The 22,014-nt window shown below is 42.6% G+C and overlaps 1 protein-coding gene across 3 annotated transcripts in view; it reads left to right on the top strand.

Moving 5' to 3' along the window:
- The window catches only part of cerkl (CERK like autophagy regulator), a 272,030-nt gene extending 253,916 nt beyond the window's left edge, over positions 1-18,114 (top strand). For 2 of the 3 annotated variants that reach the window (XM_070875804.1, XM_070875801.1), the window contains 7 exons: positions 4,746-4,923; positions 5,158-5,226; positions 14,227-14,261; positions 14,376-14,484; positions 15,294-15,390; positions 16,418-16,617; positions 17,008-18,114. In XM_070875804.1, the coding sequence (XP_070731905.1) occupies positions 4,746-4,923; positions 5,158-5,226; positions 14,227-14,261; positions 14,376-14,484; positions 15,294-15,390; positions 16,418-16,617; positions 17,008-17,089 (770 nt within the window). In that variant the 3' untranslated portion in view covers positions 17,090-18,114. The remainder of the gene's footprint in view (positions 1-4,745; positions 4,924-5,157; positions 5,227-14,226; positions 14,262-14,375; positions 14,485-15,293; positions 15,391-16,417; positions 16,618-17,007) is intronic. The other variant, XM_070875803.1, reaches the window with a different exon arrangement.
- The last annotated feature ends 3,900 nt before the right edge of the window (positions 18,115-22,014 follow it).

Here is a 22,014-nt window from a genome sequence, read left to right as displayed (position 1 = left end):
GCACACCAGGTGTTCATTGTGCTGACAGATTCGGGGGACGTGGAACCGGCCAAAGGGACTCCGGGGGCGTCGAACCGGCCGAAGGGACTCTGAAGCCAGCGTTCAACTGGCCGAAGGGACTCCGGGCCGGCGCTGAACCGGCCGAAGGGACTCCGGGCCGGCGCTGAACCGGCTGAAGGGACTCCGAAGCCGCCGTTCAACCGGCCGAAGGGACTCCGAAGCCAGCGTTCAACCGGCTGAAGGGACTCCGAAGCCGCTGTTCAACCGGCTGAAGGGACTCCGAAGCCAGTGTTCAACCGGCCGAAGGGACTCCGGGCCGGTGCTGAACCGGCCGAAGGGACCACGGCGGCGGCGTTCAACCCAACGTCTTAAACTCCTAACCAACTTTTAATTAATTTTTAAACTTTTAATCAACTTTTAAACTTTTTAAACAATTTGGGAGAACTTTTAAAACTTACCTTTTAGACTTTTAATCGAAATACTTTGAAACATCTATTATTGATCTACATCTTTGACTTTTTAACAACCTTTAGAAACTTTTTAAACTGGGGAAACTTGTTTAGCCTATTATTGATTTACATCTTAGACTTTTTAACAACTCTTAGAAACTTTTAAAATAAATTGGGAATCTTTATTAACTTTTAACTTTTAAAATAACTTTGGAAGTCACATTCCTAATGCCTGCCCCCCAACCAAACCTCGGGCCATCTACCATCAATGGCGCTACTCAGTGCCGAGCTTGCAGCCATCACTTCGCAGTAGGCAATTAGGCTTATAGAGTTGTGCCTGGTCTCCAGTTGTCTTGGACCCCCTTACCACTGGACCAAGACCTTGTTCAGCTCAGCTCGTGTGTTTGCCGGTGTGCAGCGGCCATCCCACGCCAAAAGAACTCACGCACAGGCATCTTCCACTTCGTCAGTATGAAGTTTGGGACCTGGAACGTCAGGACCCTCATGGACAATCCCAACAGCAACAGGCCGGAACGCCGCACCGCCATAGTTGCCCGGGAACTCAGACGCTTTGACATTGACATCGCCGCCCTAAGCGAAACCCGGCAGGCAGGGGAAGACTAGTTGATGGAACACGGTGGAGGTTACACCTTCTTCTGGAAAGGGAAACCAGAGGCAGAACACCGCCTTCATGGAGTCGGCTTTGCCGTCAAGAATGAGCTTCAAAGACTCCACCTGTGGGGTTAATGAACGCCTCTTGACTCTTCATATTACTCTATCCCGGAACCAATGCGCCACAGTCATCAGTGTGTACGCCCCTACACTCGATGCAATGGATGAGGCTAAAGAGGGTTTTTATTCCAACCTCGAGACATCTTTGTCCCATGTCCCCACGGGTGACAAATTGATCCTCCTGGGTGATTTTAATGCCATGGTCGGCAAAGACACAGTCCTCTGGGGAGGCGTGATTGGCAGAGAGGGGGTAGGGAAAGCCAACTCCAGCAGTACCCTACTCCTGACAAAATGTCTAGAACATGAACTCCTCATCACCAACACCCTGTTCCGCCAGAGGGACAAATACAAGACATTGAGGCAACACCCTCGCTCCAAACACTGGCACCTGCTTGACTATGTCATCGTCCTAGTCAGGGATCGCAAGGATGTGCGCATCACCCATGCCATGACAGGAGCTGACGACTGCTGGAGGACCACTGCCTAATCCGATCCATCATCAACATTAACATTGCCCCAAAGCAGAGGGGACAGCAGAAGCAGTTCCACAAAAAAGTTAATGCTGGGACACTTAGAGACCCAGCTAAGAGAGCTGTATACAGCCAGCGCCTCACAGCCAACCTGGCGTGCCTTGATGACCCTGAGATGCTGAATGCCCACAGCGCTTGGTCTGCCCTCCAGACCTCTATAACTAGTGCCTGTGAAGAGAACTTGGTCACTCAACCAGAAAACATCAGGACTGGTTTGATGAAAATGATCAGGAGATCGAAGAACTAATAGATCGCAAGCGCAAAACATTTCTGAGCCTCAAGCAACAACCCAACTCGGGAGCTGCAGAACAACATTACAGACGGCTCAAGGCTCAGGTCCAACAAAAAACCCGGGACCTAAAGAACAGGTGGTGGATGGAGAAAGCACAGGAGATACAACAACTGGCTGACAGCCAGGCTATGCGAGGATTCTTCGCTGCAGTCAAGGCCACCTACGGTCCAAACTCCCAAGACCCCACCCCACTCCTGGCCAAGAACGGGGCAACACTCATCAAGGACACCGAGGCTATCAGGGCCCGACAGAAGGAGCACTTTGAAGATCTCAATTGAGACTCTGCCATTGACTTGAGTGTTCTCAACTCCATCCGGCAGCATGTGACCCGTTATCAACTCAGTGAAACTCCAACTTTTCACGAGGTAGGCAAAGCCATAAAACAGCTCAAGAATAACAAGGCTACAGGTGAGGATGGAATCCCTGCTGAGGTGCTAAAGTATGGCGGAAAGGCGCTGTTGGCGCGGATACATGACTTCATCTCTCTCATCTGGAGGGAGGAGAGTATGCCGGAAGATCTCAGAGATGCAGTGATTGTGACCATTTTTTGAAAAGGGGACAAGTCCGACAGCGACAACTGCAGGGGAATCTACCTGCTATCAGCCACTGGGAAAGTTGTCGCTAGAGTTCTCCTCAATCGTCTTCTCCCTGTGGCCGAGGAGCTCCTTCCGGAATCACAAAGCAGATTTCGTCCCCTATGGAGCACAACAGACATGATCTTTGCAGCGCGACAGTTGCAGGAAAAATGCAGGGAGCAGCGCCAGCCCTTATACATGGCTTTTTTCGGTCTTACAAAGGCCTTTGGCACTGTCAACCGTGAGGGTCTATGGAGCGTCCTCCTCTGCTTCGGATGCCCCCAAATGTTTGTCAATATCTTTCACCTGCTTCACGATGACATGCAGGCCGTGATCCTTACCAACGGGTCCATTACAGACCCAATCCACGTCCGGACTGGGGTCAAACAGGTCTGCGTCATTGATCCAACCCGCTTCTCAATCTTCCTCGCCGCCATGCTACACCTCACAATCAACAAGCTCCCCGCTGGAATGGAACTAAACTACAGAACCAGTGGGAAGCTGTTTAACCTACACCGCCGCCAGGCCATGACCAAGATCACCCTAACCTCTGTCATTGAGCTGCAGTATGCGGACGACGCCTGCGTCTGCGCACAATCAGAGGCTGAACTCCAGGATATTGTCAATGTATTCACTGAGACATTTGAAAGCATGGGCCTTACGCTTAACATCCGTAAGGCAAAGGTCCTCCACCGCCACTCAGCACTGCCCTCAAATCATCAAGATCCACAGCACGGCCCTGGACAACGTGGACCATTTCCCATATCTCTGGAGCCTCTTATCAACAAAGGCAGACATTGATGTGGAAATTCAGCATCACCTCCAGTGCGCCAGTGCAGCCTTAGGCCATTTGAGGAAAAGAGTATTCGAAGACCAGGCCCTCAAATCTACCACCAAGCTCATGGTCTACAGGGCAGTAGTAATACCTGCTCTCCTGTATGGATCTGAGGCATGGACGATGTATACAAGGCACCTCAAGTCGCTGGAGATATATCACCAACGATGTCTTTGCAAGATCCCGCAAATCCCCTGCGAGGACAGGCGCACCAACATCAGTGTCCTCGACCAGGCTAACATCCCCAGTATTGAAGCACTGACCACACTCGATCAGCTTTGCTGGGCAGGCCACATAGTTCGCATGCCAGATACGAGACTCCCTAAGCAAATGCTTTATGCGGAGTTCCTTCATGGTAAACGATACAAAGGAGGACAGCGGAAACGTTATAAGGACACCCTCAAAGCCTCCCTGGTAAAGTGCAGCATCACCACTGACACCTCGGAGTCCCTGGCCGAAGACCGCCCGAGATGGAGAAAGTACATCCGGGAGGGCGTTGAGCTCTTCGAGTCTCAATGCAAAAAGCATGAAGAGGCCAAGCGCAGGCAGCGGAAGGAGCGCGCAGCAAACCAGCCCCACCGACCCCTTCCCTCGACGAATGTCTGTCCCACCTGTAACAGGGTCTGTGGCTCTCGAATCGGACTGTTCAGCCATCAAATAACTCACTTTGGGAGTGGAAGCAAGTCTTCCTCGATTCCGAGGGACTGCCTATGATGATGACAACTCACAATCCCACCTAGTTTTGTGTTGTCAGCAAACTTGGAAATATTACATTTGGTTCCCTCATCCAAATCATTTATATATATTGTGAATAGATGGGGCCCAAGCACTGATCCCTGTGGTACCCCATTAGTCACTGCCCGCCACCCCGAAAAAGACCCATTTATTCCTACTCTCTGTTTTATGTCAGTTAACCAATTTTTAATCCATGCCAGTACATTACCCCCAATTCTATGTGCTTTAATTTTGCACACTAACCTCTTATGTGGGACTTTATCAAAGGCCTTCTGAAAATCCAAATACATACATCCACTGGTTCTCCCTTATCTATTCTATCAGTTACATCCTCAAAAAACTCCAGTAAGTTTGTCAAACGTGATTTTCCTTTCATAAATCCATGTTGACTTTGTTTAATCCCGTTGATATTATCTTAGTATGCCGTTATCACATCTTTTATAATAGACTCCAGCATTTTCCCTACTACTGATGTCTAACCCTGCATTTCTATATCATTTGGATTGGAGAATGTGGAATGACAGACAGATTTTTGTTGTGGCCAAAATATAATACTCTACTGTACTTTTTTATTCTTGGTTACCTCTTGTGCTTTAGGTAACCTCCAAGAAGTGGATGTTTGCACCTTTACTAGTTGTAACAGGCTGCTTCAATTTGGTTTCTCAGCCATGTTCGGCTTTGGTGGGAGAACCCTGGCCTTAGCAGAAAAGCATCGTTGGATGCCTCCCAACCAGCGGATGGAATTTGCTGTAATCAAAACACTGACAAATCTCAAGTAAGAAGGACTTTTTTGTATCCAACAGGTCTGTTGCCCTCTTTGCTAAATATAGAATCAAACTAACGAAAATCATATTTCCTTTAGCTTCCAAGTTGGTTCTTCCTATAAGGAAATTTAGCCCAGTTATTAATAAAGTTATTTATACATGCATATGATTTTATTTGAGCATGTCCTGGGCATTTGATTTCAACAAAAAAAATCTGTGATAATTAAGGTATTTCATCTTTTTAGGCCTGAGGACTGTGAATTATTGTTTCTACCAGCAAAAAATGCTCACTTGGTAGAACAGGAAGGCAAAAGGTAAGTGACATTTAGGTCAGTTTGTATATTATCTGTATAACTTTACATAAGAAATAAGAACGGAAGTAGGCCATACGGCCTCTCGAGCCTGCTCCGCCGTTCAATAAGATCATGGCTGATCTGATCATGGACTCAGCTCCACTTCCACGCTCGCTCTCCATAACCCCTTATCCCCTTATCATTTAAGAAACTGTCTATTTCTGCCTTAAATTTATTCAATGTCCCAGCTTCCACAGGTCTCTGAGGCAGCAAATTCCACAGATTTACAACCCTCTGAGAGAAGAAATTCCTCCTCATCTCCTTTTAAATGGGCGGCCCCTTATTCTAAGATCATGCCCTCTAGTTCTAGTCCCTCCCATCAGTGGAAACATCCTCTCTGCATCTACCTTGTCAAGCCCCCTCATAATCTTATACATTTTGATAAGGTCATCTCTCATTCTTCTGAATTCCACTGAGTAGAGGCCCAACCTACTCAACCTTTCCTCATAAGTAAATCCCCTCATCCCTGGAATCAACCTAGTGAACCTTCTCTGAACTACCTCCAAAGCAAGTATATCCTTTCGTAAATATGGAAACCAAAACTGCACGCAGTATTCCAGGTGTGGCCTCACCAATACCTTATATAGCTTTTAGCAAGACTTCCCTGCTTTTATACTCCATCCCCTTTGCAATAAAGGCCAAGATACCATTGGCCTTCCTGATCACTTGCTGTACCTGCATACCATCCTTTTGTGTTTCATGCACAATTACCCCCAGATTCCGCTGTACTGCAGCACTTTGCAATCTTTCTCCATTTAAATAATAACTTGCTCTTTGGTTTTTTTCTGCCAAAGTACATGACCTCACTTTCCAACATTATACTCCATCTGTCAAATTTTTGCCCACTCACTTAGCCTGTCTGTGTCCTTTTTCAGATTTTTTATGTCCTCCTCATACATTGCTTTTCCTTCCATCTTTGTATCATCAGCAAACTTGGCTACGTTACACTCAGTCCCTTCTTCCAAGTCGTTAATATAGATTGTAAATAGTTGGGGTCCCAGCACTGATCCCTGCAGCACCCCACTAGTTACTGGTTGCCAACCAGAGAATGGACCATTTATCCCAACTCTCTGTTCTCTGTTAGTTAGCCAATCCTCTATCCATGCTAATATATTACCCTCAACCCCATGAACTTTTATCTTGTGCAGTAACCTTTTATGTGGCACCTTGTCAAATGCCTTCTGGAAGTCCAAATACACCACATCCACTGGTTCCCCTTTATCCACCCTGTCCGTTACATCCTCAAACAACTCCAGCAAATTTGTCAAACATGACTTCCCCTTCATAAATCCATGCTGACTCTGCCTGACTGAAATTTGCTTTTCCAAATGTCCTGCTACTACTTTTTTAATAATGGATTCCCAACCAGATTTTCCCAACCACAGATGTTAGGCTAACTGGTCTATAGTTTCCTGCTTTTTGCCTGCCTCCTTTTTTAAATAGGGGTGTCACCTGCCATCTATTCCATCAGCATGGATGCCCTTTATACTCTCCCACCTTGGTCTTCAGAATGCCACCGCGATCAGCCCCAACATCAGCCGCACCAGGCACAACAGCAGGACCAACAACACCAACCTTCTCCGCAAACAACTAATGCTGCACAGGACAGAGAGCATCAGCACCCGACCACATTACTGCTCGAGAGGCCAGGGATGGCCTCACCATTACCAGATTTACTTCACTTGATTCTGTACACCCAGGCTGCCACATGATGCACCAGATTAGCACCACCCCACACCAACACCATAAAGCAACCCTACAATGCCGATTCATTCCTTTCACACTCATCACCACTGCAGGGGGGTGGGGAGATACCGTTATATCTCACCATTCACTGCCACTTCCAAAGGTGCACACAAATCTGTCCAAGAACACAAAAGTGTTGAAAATAAAGTATTCAATGTTTGACAGCGCATTAACAGAAACTTTACATGAATATTGCATAAAACATCCAAGTGCCTACCCTTGTGTGTTGGTAGTTGGTATGATTGCACTAGAATGAGGGTAAGTGAGGGGTGGAGAGTGAGCTAGGGATGTAATAATATAGATTGAGAGGGATGGATAGAAGTGCAAGGTATGTTGGTGTGAATAAGGATGTGCAGGAGTAGGGTAGGGATGGCAGAGTGATGCGGATGTGATGAGAAGCACAGCAGGATGAGCTTGAGTGTGACCTTGTACTAACGCTTCCTGATCTACTGAGATCATTGAAATGTTTGCGGCACTACACCCAGGTCCTCCTGACCACATCCCTGCTTGGATCCTCCTCTGCAATGTGCAACCAGGCTGTGTTGATCTCCTGGGGAGGTCTCTTCCGCTCATGGGAAGGGAAAAGGACTGCCTTGTGTGCTGTGACTCCCTTCATAAGCATTTGGAGGGAGTCATGGGAGAGTCTGGGTGCAGCAGTGTACCTTTGTGCAGTAAATGTCAGTGTTTTCAGCACCTCAATGCTGTAAAACACTGACACTACAAATGTCAAAATAAATTTAACCATGATCCCTTTAAGGAAACCGGCTGATGTTGCGTCATAAAATGACATCATCAGACCCACTTCCTCTAATTGGCACGGGAAACGTGCTGAGTGGGCTTAACAAGAATTGGAAAATAAAAAAGGGGCGATCGTACTGCTGGGCGTGTATTATAGAGCCCCCAAACAGTGGGAGGGAGATAGAGGAGCAAATATGTAGGCAAATTGCTGTGAAGTCCAAAAACTATAGGGTAGTAATAGTAAGGGATTTTAACTATCCAAATATTGATTGGGGAAAATTTAGTGTGAAGGGTATAGAGGGTGCGGAATTCTTGAAATGCATCGAAGAGAACTTTTTTAGTCAGTATGTAACAAGCCCAACACGAGAGGGGGCGGTCTTGGACTTAGTTTTGGGGAATGAAGCTGGGCAGGTTGAAGGGGTATTAGTGGGAGAGCACTTGGGTGCCAGTGACCATAATTCAGTCAGATTCAAGTTGGTTATGGATAAGGACAAGGAAAGGCCTGGAATAAAAGTTCCGAATGGGGGAAAAGCTAATTTTGCTAAGTTAAGGAGTGATTTGACCATAGTGGACTGGAAACAGCTACCTTTGGGTAAATCACTGTCGGAATAGTGGGAGGCATTCAAGGAGGAGATCCGGAAAGCTCAGGCCAAACATGTGCCCTTAAAGAAAAAGGTTGGGAATAATAATTCTAGAGCCCCCTAGATGTCTAGGGACTTACAGGAGAGGATTAAGAATAAAAGGGACGCTTATGTCATATACCAACAGCTAAATACTATTGAATCTTTAGAGGATATAGAAAGTTAAGAGGCAAAATTAAAAAGGATATTAGGAATGCTAAGAGAGAGCACGAGAAATTCTTGGCCAGTAAAATTAAGGAAAGCCCTAAGATGTTCTATAAATATATTAAGAGTAAGAGGGTAACTAAAGAAAGGGTAGGGCCTATTAGAGACCATGAGGGTAATCTTTGTGTGGAGGCGAAAGATGTTGGTAAGGTTCTTAACGAATACTTTGCATCTGTTTTCACAAAGGAAAAGGGCAATGCAGATACTGCTATCGAGGAGGAGTGTGATATTCTGGATGAAATAAATAGTGAGAGAGGAAGTATTAAGGGGTTTAGCAGCTTTGAAAGTAGATAAGTCCCCAGGCCCGAATGAAATGCGTTCCAGGCTGTTGAGCGAAGTAAAAGAGGAAATAGCTGAGGCCTTGACCATCATTTTCCAGTCCGCTTTGGACCTGGGCATGGTGCCAGAGGATTGGAGGACTGCTAATGTAGTACCCTTGTTTAAGAAGGGAGAAAGGGATAGGTCTGTCAGCCTAACCTCAGTGGTAAGAAAATTATTGGAAAAAATCCTGAAAGACAGGATAAATCTACATTTGGAAAGACAAGGATTAATTCGGGACAGTCAGCACGGATTTGTTAAGGGAAGATCGTATTTGACTAACCTGATTGAATTTTTTGAGGAGGTAACTGAGAGGGTCGATAAGGATAGTGCATACGACGTAGTATATATGGACTTTAGCAAAGCTTTTGATAAGGTAGACTGAATTTTTTGAGGAGGTAACTGAGAGGGTCGATAAGGATAGTGCATACGACGTAGTATATATGGACTTTAGCAAAGCTTTTGACATGGTAGACTGGTCATGAAGGTTAAAGCCCATGGGATCCAGGGCAAAATGGCAAGTTGGATCCAAAATTGGCTTGGAGGTAGGAAGCAAAGGGCAATGATTGATGGATGTTTTTGTGACTGGAAGGTTGTTTCCAGTGGGGTTCCGCAGGGCTCAGTACGAGGTCTCTTGCTTTTTGTGGTATATATCAACGATTTAGATTTAAATATAGGGAGTATGATTAAGAAGTTTGCAGATGACATTAAAATTGGCTGTGTGGTTGATAATGAAGAGGAACGTCATGGGCTGCAGGAGGATATCAATCTACTGGTCAGGTGGGCAGAGCAGTGGCAAATGGAATTTAATTCCGAGAAGTGTGAGGTGATGCACTTTGGGAGGGCTAATAAGGAAAGGATATACACTTTAAGCGGTAGGCCACTTAATAGTGTAGATGAACACAGGGACCGCTTGTCCACAGATCCCTGAAAATAGCAGGCCAGGTGGATAAGGTGGTTAAGAAGGCATATGGAATGCTTGCCTTTATTGGCCGAGGCATAGAATATAAAAGATCAGAGAGGTTATGCTTAAATTGTATAATACTTTGGTTAGGCCACTGCTGGAGTACTGCTTGCAGTTCTGGTCGCAGTATTATAGGAAGGATGTGATTTCACTAGAGAGGATGCAGAGAAGATTTACTAGAATGCTGCCTGGAATGGAGAATCTTAGTTATGAGGACAGATTGGATAGGCTGGGTTTGTTCTCATTGGAACAGAGGAGGTTGAGAGGAGATCTCATCCTGGAATAGTTTCGATCACCTGGATGGGTCGGAGAGGAATTTTCCCAGATTTTTTTCTCCCTAAATTGGCCTGGGTTTTTATCTGGTTTTTGCCTCTTCCAGGAGATCACATGGCTCCAGTTGGGGTGAAGTGTAGAATGTTTCAGTATAAGGGGTGTCGCAGTTGTGTGAGGCGGACTGGTTGGGCTGGGTGCTCTTTGCCTTTCCGTCATTATTCATAGGTTTATGTGTACAAAATATTGAGGGGCCTGGACATAGTGGATAGTAAGGGCCTATTTCCATTGGTGGAGGGGTCTATTACGAGGGGGCATAGTTTTAAGGTAGTTGGTGTAAGGTTTAGAGGAGATTTGAGGGAGGGCTTCTTTACGCAGAGGGTTGTGGGGATCTGGAACTCGCTGAATGGAAGAGTGGTGGATGCAGAAACCCTCACCACTTTTAAGAGATGGTTGGATGGGCACTTATAGTGCCGTAACCTGCAGGGTTACGGACCTAGAGCTGGTAATTGGCCTCCTTCTGCACTGTAAATTTCCATGTTTCCATGTTTCTAAGCCCAATCGAGAGAAATTAATTTTACAGGGTTGGATGGAGCCAGCAGTGGGATGGGGTCCGCCGAGGTCAGCAAAATCGCAGCTTATTGATTGACTTGCATTCTGCTGAACCTAATTTACATGCTTGGTTCAGAAACTCTACTTAAAAGCAATAAGATAATTGATGGAAAAACTTTATACTCATCACTAAAGGGGTATGTTAATTCCTCCTCCGTTTTCACATTTTTTCAATATTATATTTTAATTTTCATATAATTTTCCTAAATTAATCATTTAGGATTACTGCTATTGCTACTACCTCCTACTATTGTTCTTGCCCAGATTTTTCTCTCAGCAATGAAGAAACGGTGCTTGCTGTTTACCTCGCCGATAGACTTTTCCCCGCGGGCTTGTCAGTGGAGATTTCCTCTAATCTGGTGTATTTTGTAGCACTGTGCCCTCTACAGGGGTTTTGTGGCATATGTGAACTGAACAAGAAACAACAAGGCTCTTCAACGAATCAGATTGAAGAACCCTCACTAAGGCCACAATTTTGTGGGGTAGTAGCGGGCGCGATTGGTGGCGGGATGAGTGGGAAAGTTGTTATTTTTGACAGCGGGTCATGAACCCGCTGTCATCCCGCCCCCACACATCTTTCACCCAGGCGGTTCTTTCATCGCGGAGCTGACCCAACCGACAGCAGTGAAGCTGATTGACAGCTAGTTGTCAGACCCTTAACAGGCTTTTTAATTTAACTGCATGGCCACGGGACCCACGCTGCTCGCGAAGCAAGTCTGTCAAACTGAGGCGGGAGTTCCATGGCCATTTCTCCAGCTAATTACTTGGCAGCATCAAATGTACAGTAAAAGCGCTCACCTGACAGATGATCACTTTTCTCAGGCAGAAGTTGTTGCTCAGTCCATTTCCAGCACTGATTGTACAGGCTGTAAGTCTTTCCAGCAAAGTCTCATCTAGTCTCACCTCATTGTGCAGTGCTTGTTAGTGTTTGCAGCACCTCAATGCTGTAGAACACGGACACCACAAATGTCAAAATAAGTTTGGCTATGGTCCCTTTATGGAAACCAGCTGATGACGCGACATCAAATGTCGTTACCAGACCTGCTTCCTCTAATTGGAAGAACTCTCTCATCATTGACAGAATGTTTCTGTCATCTGTACTTCACCTGCCATCTATTCCATCAACATGGGTGTCGTTTATACTCTCTCAACTTGGTCCTCAGAATCGTTGTGCTCCAACACCAGCAGCACCAGGCACACAAGCAACACTAACCTTCTCCGCAATCACCTGATGCTGCACAGGGCAGAGGGCATCAGCACCCTAGCACATTGCTGCCCGGGAGGTCAGGGATGGTCTCATCATGGCTAGATTTAGTTAACTTTATGCTGTACACCCACATGATGCGCCAGGTTTGCACCACCTCACACCAACAACATAAAACATCCCTACAATGACCAAGCCACTCCTTTCCCACTCATCACCATTGCGGGGGATAGCGTTATTTCTCACCATTCACTGCAACTCACTAAGACACTTCCAAAGGTGCACACAAAACAGTCGAAGACCAGAAAGTGTTCAAAATAAAGATGTTTATGTTTGACACCACATAAACAGTAACTTTATATGAGCATTGCATAAAACACCCGAGTGCCTACCCTAGTTGGTATGCTTGCACTAGGATGAGAGTGAGTGTGAGGGGTGGCTAGTGAGATAGGGATGTGAAAATGTAGATAGAGAGAGGGATGGGTGGAGGTACAAGGTAAGGGGAGTAACGATGTGCAGGAGTAGGGTAGCGAAGGCAGAGTTATGGGATGTGATAAGAGGCACAGTAGGATGAAGTTGAGTGTGGCTTTTTACTAATGTTTCCTGATCTAATGAGATAATTGAAACGTTTGTGGCAATGACACCATTCCTGCTTGTGACCTCTGCAATCTGCGACCAGGCTGTTTTGGTCACCTGGGGAGGTCTCTTCCGCTCATCGGAAGAGAAGAGGACCTCCCTGCGTGCTCTGACTCCCACCATGAGCATATGGAGGGAGTCATCAGAGAATCTGGCTGCAACCCACTGCCTCTGTGCAGTCGTTGTCAGTGTTTGCAGCACTCCAATGTTGTACCACACTGACAACACTCTGTTAGATTAAACGTCAAATCTAAAGTGGCCAAGGTCCCTTTAAAGATCCTGGCTGAAAAGATGGCATGGATGACGTCACCAGACCCGCTCCATCTCATTCGGCCATGTAACATGCTGGGCGGGCTTATTAGGCCCTATTATTGTAAATTCATTTTCAGCAGCAGGGTGGAGCTAGCAATAGGATCGCGATCCGCCGTGTCCACTGCCCGCACCGGACCCGCCGAGGTAGGCAAAATTACGGCCAGAGTCTAACCCAGGAAGTATAAAGCAGGAAATATAAATTAGATTTAAATTATGTATAGAAAGCAAAATAAAGATTGGGAAATATAAATGAGATTAAGGGGGAGAGATAAAAGAGACAAAAAAGGTAAAAAAATATATTTTAATTTTAATTTCTTTAAACTCGGCTGCCCGTGTCTTAACTTGCACCAAGTCCCACTCACCTATCACCACTGTGCCCACTGACCTGCATTGGCTCCCGGTTAAGAAATGCCTCGATTTCAAAATTCTCATCCTTGTTTTCAAATCCCTCCATGGCCTCGCCCCTCCCTATCTCTGTAATTTCCTCCAGCCCCACAATCCCCCGAGATGTCTGCGCTCCTCTAATTCTGCCCTCTTGAGCATCCCTGATTATAATCACTCAACCATTGGTGGCTGTGCCTTCTGTTGCCTAGGCCCTAAGCTCTGGAATTCCCTGCCTAACCTCTCCGCCTCTCTACTACTCTTTCCTCCTCCAAGACATTCCTTAAAAGCTAACACTTTGATTAAGCTTTTGATCACCTGCCTTGATTTCTCCTTATGTGGCTCGGTGTCAAACTTTTTATCTGATAATACTCTTGTAAAGCACCTTGGGACATTACACTATGTTAAAGGCACGATATAAATACAAGTTGTTGTTGTTGTAAATCTGCAGCACTAATTTTCTTCTGAGGGAATGAGAATCCATATTTGTAAAATTAAATTTTCTGGGCCAGAGAGGTTGTTCAACAGTAATCAGCACTTATCACGCTGTTAAAAACTCACTTCCTCCTGAGTGTACCAGCCACTTTTTCTGCCGTTTTTACCGCGGATCTAGTGGGCAAGTATAGCAAGTTCAGCCTGTTGCAGTCATTTCAATGCCGAGTCTATCAGCGTGGTCTGCAGAAGTGCATCCTGTAGCGGAGCGGGGAATCCCCAACAGCAACTTCTGGATAGCCACGTTTAACTGCTGAAATATGTGTACTTCAGAAGTTGCTTTCGCTGTCAGATTTTCTCTTTTATAATGGTGAGGCTCTTACCATTCTTTTCATTGCAAATTCCGGGCCATTATATTTTCTTATCAAAATGGATCTATTTTCAATAGATATTCTGATTTTGATAGACATAGACAAATGACTTCTCTTTCCAATCTTTTTTAGAAATGAAAATGAAATGAATGCTATTGAACAACATAGTGAGTACTGAATGTCAACTACAATTTAAAAATGGATAGCTTCAATAAATTTGAAGTGTGAACATGTTTTTGTGGTATTCTTGTGCAGTAACACTAACTTGTGGTGCTTTTCAGATGATGAAGATAAATGGCAAAGCATGGAGGGACATTTCCTCAATATTAGCATTATGGCCATTCCATGTCTTTGTTCCATGGCACCTAGAGGCCTAGCGCCTAATACCAGGTCAGTGGATTTAGAGAAGTAGGCCAATGCCTATAATTTCTGTCCTCCTTCTGAGGTTTTGAATTCATTCCCAGAAATACACACTTTGATGTGGACCCTTATGAGGATATAGACTGCAGTTGACACAGTAATTTTATGGTTTGTAAATGGTTGCTGGTTCAGTCTGCTGAAGTGAAAGCTGAAATAATCATTGGATAATGTTCTGATTAGGCTAGGTGACAAGTCGGATTTTAGAAAAGCACTCCTGCCCCCATAACTGAAGGACACTGTGCAAACTTACTTAATTGATCCGTCTTAAATCTGTAAAGCATTTTTTTCAAAGCACTTAAATGCTACAAACAAAACACACATCACCAACCCTTTGCAACATTAAAGTAGAATGCTATAGACTAGGATTATTCTGATTAAACACGCACATAAATGCTGTCACAGACTTGCAACATTTCTTTTTTGCTATTAGAAATGTCCTTGAAGTGCATTGATAATAAATTTGTGTGAACATTTGCATTCATCGACTTTTTGTGTAAATGTACTATTAACACAAGGCTAAAAATTGCTGTTGGCAAAATTAGCAGACAAGCACTTAAATCATTCATATGACAGGTGTGTGACATTCCTCTGTCCACTACTTTAATGGCGTAATTAATCCATTTATTTTGAATGCTCATCCACTAATATCATCAACAGTCATTTCTAGCCTACAGACTTGTAAAATTTCTAACCAGAATTTTCCTGTCCATCAGTCTTTAATTCCACTATTTAAACGTAACATAATGTACCTTTTGTAAGTATTTAATTTTCTATTTTAGATTGGATAATGGAAGCATGTCACTTATTGTTGTCCGAAACAGTTCTCGAGCAGATTTTATAAAGCACCTAAAACGATATGGTAACCTAAAGAATCAGGTAAACTCAAACACGTGGTATTTTTTGTTCTATCCACTTCATTCATTTTCCTAGATTAATAAGTAGTAAATCCTGTTGACATCTCCTAATTGTGTTAGGATGCTCTGTCCTCCTAAGGAGAATTAGTTTCCTGTCACAAGACATTAGGTACTGGACTGTTACTTAATATAAAACACTGTACAGCCTAATCCAGATTAGCTGTTTTCAGCTTGTCGCCTGTCAGTCTATAAATAGTTGTTTGTAGAGCTGTCTGTGTTTTAAAGAATAATTAATTACATTTATAAAGACAAATGTATTTATGTTTCAGTCATCATCTCCAGTTTTGTATGTTAAGTTTTGGGGGTTTTATACTAATTTCCTCAGATAAGTGTCACAGACCACTCCTGTCATCATCATAGGCACCCCCTCAAAATCGAGGAAGACTTGCTTCTACTCCAAAAGTGAGTTCTCAGGTGACTGTACAGTCCAATATGAGAATTACAGTCTCTGTCACGGGGGGGGCAGACAGTCGTTGAAGGAAAGGGTAGGTGGGTAGTCTAGTTTTCTGCATGCTCCTTCCGCTGTCTGCGTTTGTTTTCTGCATGGTTTGGTGACGAGACTCGAGGTGCTCAGCGATCTTCCTCATTAGGGAAGTTTTGGGCCAGGGAGTCCAAGGTGTCAGTGGGGATGCTGCACTTTATCAAGGAGGCTTTGAGGGTGTCCTTGAAACGTTTCCTCTGCCCACCTGGGGCTTGCTTGCCGTGTAGGAATTCCGAGTAGAGCGCTTGCTTTGGGAGTCTCGTGTCGAGCATGCGGACGATGTGGCCCACCCAACGGAGCTGGTCAAGTGTTGTCAGTGCTTCAATCCTGTAAGTGAGTCCTCACTCTCTAAGAACTAGTGTGCATGAACTTGTAAGCTAATGATTTGTGAGAAAAATAAAGTGACTACCAAAAAGAATTGATGATGGTAGCTTTATTCAATTTTTTAATTTTAAGCTGGCAAAAAAACATCAATTTACTATTTTTTACATTGTCTTGGTGCTTGTAGTTTAATTTTCCCTTTGTGGAGACATATACAGTCCAGGAAGTTAAAATCCGATCAAGAATCAAATATGGATTGGCCGATGAGACATCAGAAGAGAATGCTGATTTGCACTCATGTCGCTCCTCCGTGCTTTCTTTGAAAGGAAGTTGCCCATGGAATATTGATGGCGACTTAATGGAGGAAATTTCAGAAGTTCATATAAAGTAAGCATTGACTATTTACAAATGCAACTGTCAGATCTTCGCAGCAACTCTTTACTGATCATATTTGAATGTAGATATTTTTATACACTTTCATTTGAGGGTAAGTTTGGGAGTGAAAACCATTTAAAACCCAAAAAGAGAACTAAAACTACCAAGTCACTTGGTTTTATTTTGTGAGCTGACATTTATTCAAGATCTTAGTTTAAACGGCACACAAGAAGTTGTATTACAGTGTTTATTAATGAACTGCAAATTTATGTTTGCAGCCCATGATGTATACGTTTAATTATTATTATTGAAATACTCTGTACTGGTGGAGTATAGAACAGGATTACAATGAAATGTCTATTCTGAATTCTTTAAATTATTTTTTTCACTTGACTTTTATAGGATCTACTCACAGCTAATTACTCTGTATGGAAAGAATATTGAAGAATGTGATGATCTCACAGTAAAGTGCAGCTGTCTATAGTGAAGATAATACTAAAATATTCCTTGGGTGTTTGTAATTCATCGAGCTTTTCTGAGGGAGATGAATCAGGATTATTTTCAGATCGTAACCGTAATGGAACTCGATGCAACTTTTATAAAATGACTACATTTGCTTAATATGTTATGCAAATATACAATTTAAAAGTATAATTTTCATCGTTTTTAAATTGTTTTCTGAAAAGTGTACTTTTATGAGAATGTATCCATGGATTACCAATTTATGTGCAACATTGGAGGAAGATTTCTGGTGTTCTATGTGTAGTGAAATTATAAATATGTTTATATTACCAGTTTTGCCACATGTAACACACACAACTCCCCCCCCCCCCCCCACTATAGTATAGTTCAAAGAAATGTCATGCTACAACCAAAAGAACAAGAAACTGTGAATGACTTTTTGATTATTTTATATTCTACAAAATGATGGGAATATTATAGTAGGAAAGTGGTAGAATTTTCAATCGTAATTTCTGAAATTGTTCTGAAAATATCTTCATGGTTTATTGTGGAAACACTGTTTGGAAGATAATTTGGGAAATGTAAGGAATTGATTTTAGTACACATTGTATTTTGATATTAAGAAAATGAAGCTTTACAAACAAAATGTAGATGATGAGAAATGGAATTCTTAAAAAATAGCCTAAGTTTACTGTGTATTACTATTTTATTTTAAAATCCTTTGCTTCCTATTTTTGGAATTCCACATTACATAGTGCGCGGAAGGATTGTGTGTTTGGTATAAACTATTGAATTTGGTTTACCAATGACTTTCTAAATTTCTTAAGTGACTTTTGTGCAAACACCAAAATTTCTTTCAACTACCACTTGTTTATTAATTAATTATTATCTCATTAGTCTTCCTTCCACTAGAGGGAGAAGTGGGACACTCCAAGCTAATAGGTATGCTCATCTTTCTTAGCAATTCCCCTTAATTTGTCAGTTTGTTATTCTATTTTTCTTATCCAATCCCACAACACTTCAGAGTTTAGATTTTCGACTGATTTTTTACCCAGGAGCTTCACAATACAATTTGAATAGGCATTCTATACAGTAGGATATTGAGCTCAGGGCCAACTGCTTCATTTGAAAATTTGAATTATTTTGAATACCTCTCGAGGTTAAATTCTTTTATGCTATGATTGCCTTAAAACAATTAAGTTACAGATTCCTACCGAAATTAAATTTGATGAAATGCTGGTCATTTCCAGTGAGTTGTCTTATGACACTTTCCAGTTGGGTATCTTCAGCCTAGTGCTGGTGTCTCTTAAAATAGTGGTCTAAATTTACATCCCACCAGATGAGTCACGATTCCATTCACTTGATGTTGCATTCCCATGTCTTTTCTCTACTAGTTGATCTCCTCTGGCATTGCATACAGGGAGTCTTCAAGTCAAGTGAGGTTAGAGGGCAGGGGTAATTGGATGGGAGCTGCGTCAATGGAGGCCAGAGAGGTCAAAGTTAAAGAAGAGTAGGAGTACAGTTAGAGGCTGAGGGGGAAGACAGGAGGGTTGCTGGATGGAAAACGAGGCCAAAAGTAAAACATGGTTAGAAGCTGGGACCGAAGGAGTAGGTAGAGGGGTTGATGGGGGCTGTGGTCAAGGCTGAAGTTACAGCTTAATGAGAGGCCTGGGCAGTTGGGGAAGAGAATTAAAGGCCACTGGAAGATTTTGTAGAGGGGTTGCAGCTGAGAGGAAGCTGCATACAGTTACAACCAGTGACACGCAATTTGGTGGGGGAGAGGAAGGGGGAAGAGTTATCGGCAAAAAGAGCAGGAAAGAGCAGAGACGGAGGAGCAAGGGGGAGAAGAGATAGGAAGAGGGATGGAAGAGGGTGAGTTAAATGAAGGAAGGGGATTCAGGGTAGGACAGGGAAGATGGAGGGATCAGGGGAAGGCGAGGATAGGGAGAGAAAAAGAGGTCAGCAAAGCAGGGAGAAATAGGAAGAGGAGAAAAATCAAATCATCTCTTGAGGCACTTGAGCATTTTCTCCATCACATCTCCTGGTGGTCAGAGCTTGCAACTAAGCATCACAAATTGTCATATTAATGGTAAATTTTTATTAAAAACATGACGGGGCAAATACATGAGTATAAATATAGTTAACATGCAAATCTCCATAAGGAATGTTGGCCGATGACAGGACTTACCCATTTTAATTATGTACTAGTCGATCTTTGGTGATGTATATGGGGGGAGTCAAGACCAAATGTAATCTGCAGGTGAAGTAGGGTTAGAGGGCAGGGGGATAATTGGACAAGGCATGCAGATGTAATTCAGTCATTTTAAATTTCCATTATAAATTCCTATATCCACGTTTAGAATTGAAATTGTCTATGTAAACTTGTGCTATAATTACACTCTTGCACCAATGGTGCAGCTGGGAGTAATTATAGTGTGACAACTTTACACAGGCATTTTCCATGATAAATGTGGACATAGAAAGTTAAAATTGAAAATTTGACAAGAACTGTGTGCAGATGTAACATTTTTTACATAGATATGTTTGTCTTATTTAAATTTCCCTTAATGCACTAGCTTTCCATTTTTGTTTCTTATAATTGCCTCTGTCATTCTCTTGTCTAACAATTTATAGCTTGAGTCCAGTATCAGCAGTGTGACTCTCAGAAATGCTGCTGGAGTTTCTACTGATGGCAGAATTGCCATTTCAGTGCTGCATAGATTTAGGCATAACCCACAAGCACATCAATTAGCAATGTCCCTAAAACGCAATGTCCCTCACTAGAATGCTCTTAGAACAGATTGTCTGCCTTCTCTGCCAATCACCAACCCAACATTCAAGTGGCATTTTACATTACACTAGCAGCCCCTCCCATGGTCAAGATTACTACTCTGCTACCATTTGGATTCCTTAACTGGCTGCTCCAGTATTATAGAAGTTCTTCATGTAGTTAGAATAGGTATAACATTGGCAAATTCCAATTAACTTTTGTGTTGCAGCCGGATAGAATGTCACCAAAAAGGATTGAACCACAATTTCTACTCCAAGGAGCAAATCAGTATCTCTCATATCAGCGAAGCCCTTTTCTGTAGAAGTACCTTATCAATATAGGAGGAAATTTCAGAAGAAAGCACTCCCTCACTTATCTGCTGAGTGACTCAATTCCTTTTAAGGGCATTGTTATTTTAAAATACTGAAGGTATTGTTGAATAATAATGTGAAAGATCACTATTGAGTTGCTGATATTAGCAGTAATCAAGAATATTTAAATATAACACCCTTACTTTGCAAGAGACTATCCTAAAACTCTTCGATCCACAATTTGTAAATAAAAATTATTCTTTAAAAAAAAAAGTTCAAGTTACAAATGAATAGCCTTGTAATTCTTGATATGGCAAATGTTATTTCCTGAAATGTGTTTCTTCCAGACCCGCTCATATATAATTGAATGTTTTGGCCATTTTACAGAAGACAAATGGAAAACATTAACTCTAGGCATAATACAATCAGTGGAAGTAACACAAGAACTCTTCCAAAATGTTTTGTGACTGTGGCTGTAGAACAAGTTTTCACGAATGTTTGCAGTGAGTAATATGGTAGTTTGCATTTTCATCAATTATAGCAATTAGACAAATATGAAAAATGATCTTTGTGAAGTTTACTTAATAGAAAATATATTTATTCCCACAAAAGAATCAAAAATATACAGAAGGAATTATGCTGATATGCAGTTGAGAATTTTTATGCTTCCACAGCAGCTATTTACAGGCTGCAAAGTAGATTCACTTACGTAAAATTAACTTGATTTAATTAGTAAACTGCTATCAAAAGCATATGGTCAATAGACAAATGACCATAATTTTAGAAAATAATTCTGAATGCAATAAAATTTATATACAAGTACAATTAATAGATTTTGTTAACAGTTTTCTCTTTTTAGTACAGTAAGACACAGTCGTGCATCATTATCTATAAATTAAAACTGAATGGATGTTTGCTACAACATCCTAACATTATTGAACCCTTGAAAATACTACCATGATGAATTAAAAGGATTTTGTGGATATTAAAGCTGCTTAGTTTTGATTGTATAAATACATCCGAACAATTAAGTATTTTATTTTAGTTTCAAAGTCCGATAAATTAGAAGGAACCTTAAGTATCAAAACAATTCTAAATGACAATATTGCTCCTAATCAGTAAGGAGCCACAGTTGTTACCGATGCAAATACAGATTTGAAATCAGGTGTGGAATCAAATCCACAGTTCACAAAAGAACATAAAGCCTCAATATCATGGGCTGAGTGTTTGATTACACCAAATCTGATATGAGGAGGATGACTGGATTGAAGATTGTTTCTTTTATCATATGCACTAGCTAAAAAGTTTTGTAGTGGGCTGGGAAAGGAAAGATATTTTATTTATTTTGGGGGAAAAGTCAAGTTATATCATGGATGAGGGAATTCAGTTATGTGGAAGGACTAGAGAAGTTGGGATTGTTCTCCTGAGAGCAAAGAAGGTTAAAGGGAGATTTGATAGACTAATACAACACAGAAGGAGGCCAATCGGCCCATACCAGCTCTTTCGAAGAGCAATCCACTCCTGCAATTTTTTCTCCAATATTTATCCAATTCCATTTTGAATCTGGATCCACCGCCCTATCAGGCAGTGCTTTCCAAATCCTAATCATAAATTGCATAAAAAAAGTTTTTCCTCGTGTCACCTCTTTTTTTTGCGAATCACTTCATATCTGTGTCCTCTCGTTATTGACTCTTCAGCCATTAGAAACAGTTTCTCTTCATTTACTCTATCGAGACCCTTCATGATTTTAACCACCTCTATCAAATCTCTTCTTAGCCTTCTCTCCTCTAGGGAGAACAGCCCCAGATTCTCAGAACATCGGAACAGAAGTAGGCGATTCAGCCCCTCGAGCCTGCTCCGCCATTC

The sequence above is a fragment of the Pristiophorus japonicus genome, chromosome 3 (assembly GCF_044704955.1).
Source record: "Pristiophorus japonicus isolate sPriJap1 chromosome 3, sPriJap1.hap1, whole genome shotgun sequence".
NCBI lineage: Eukaryota > Metazoa > Chordata > Chondrichthyes > Pristiophoridae > Pristiophorus > Pristiophorus japonicus.
This window is presented reverse-complemented; position numbering and strand designations above follow the sequence as displayed.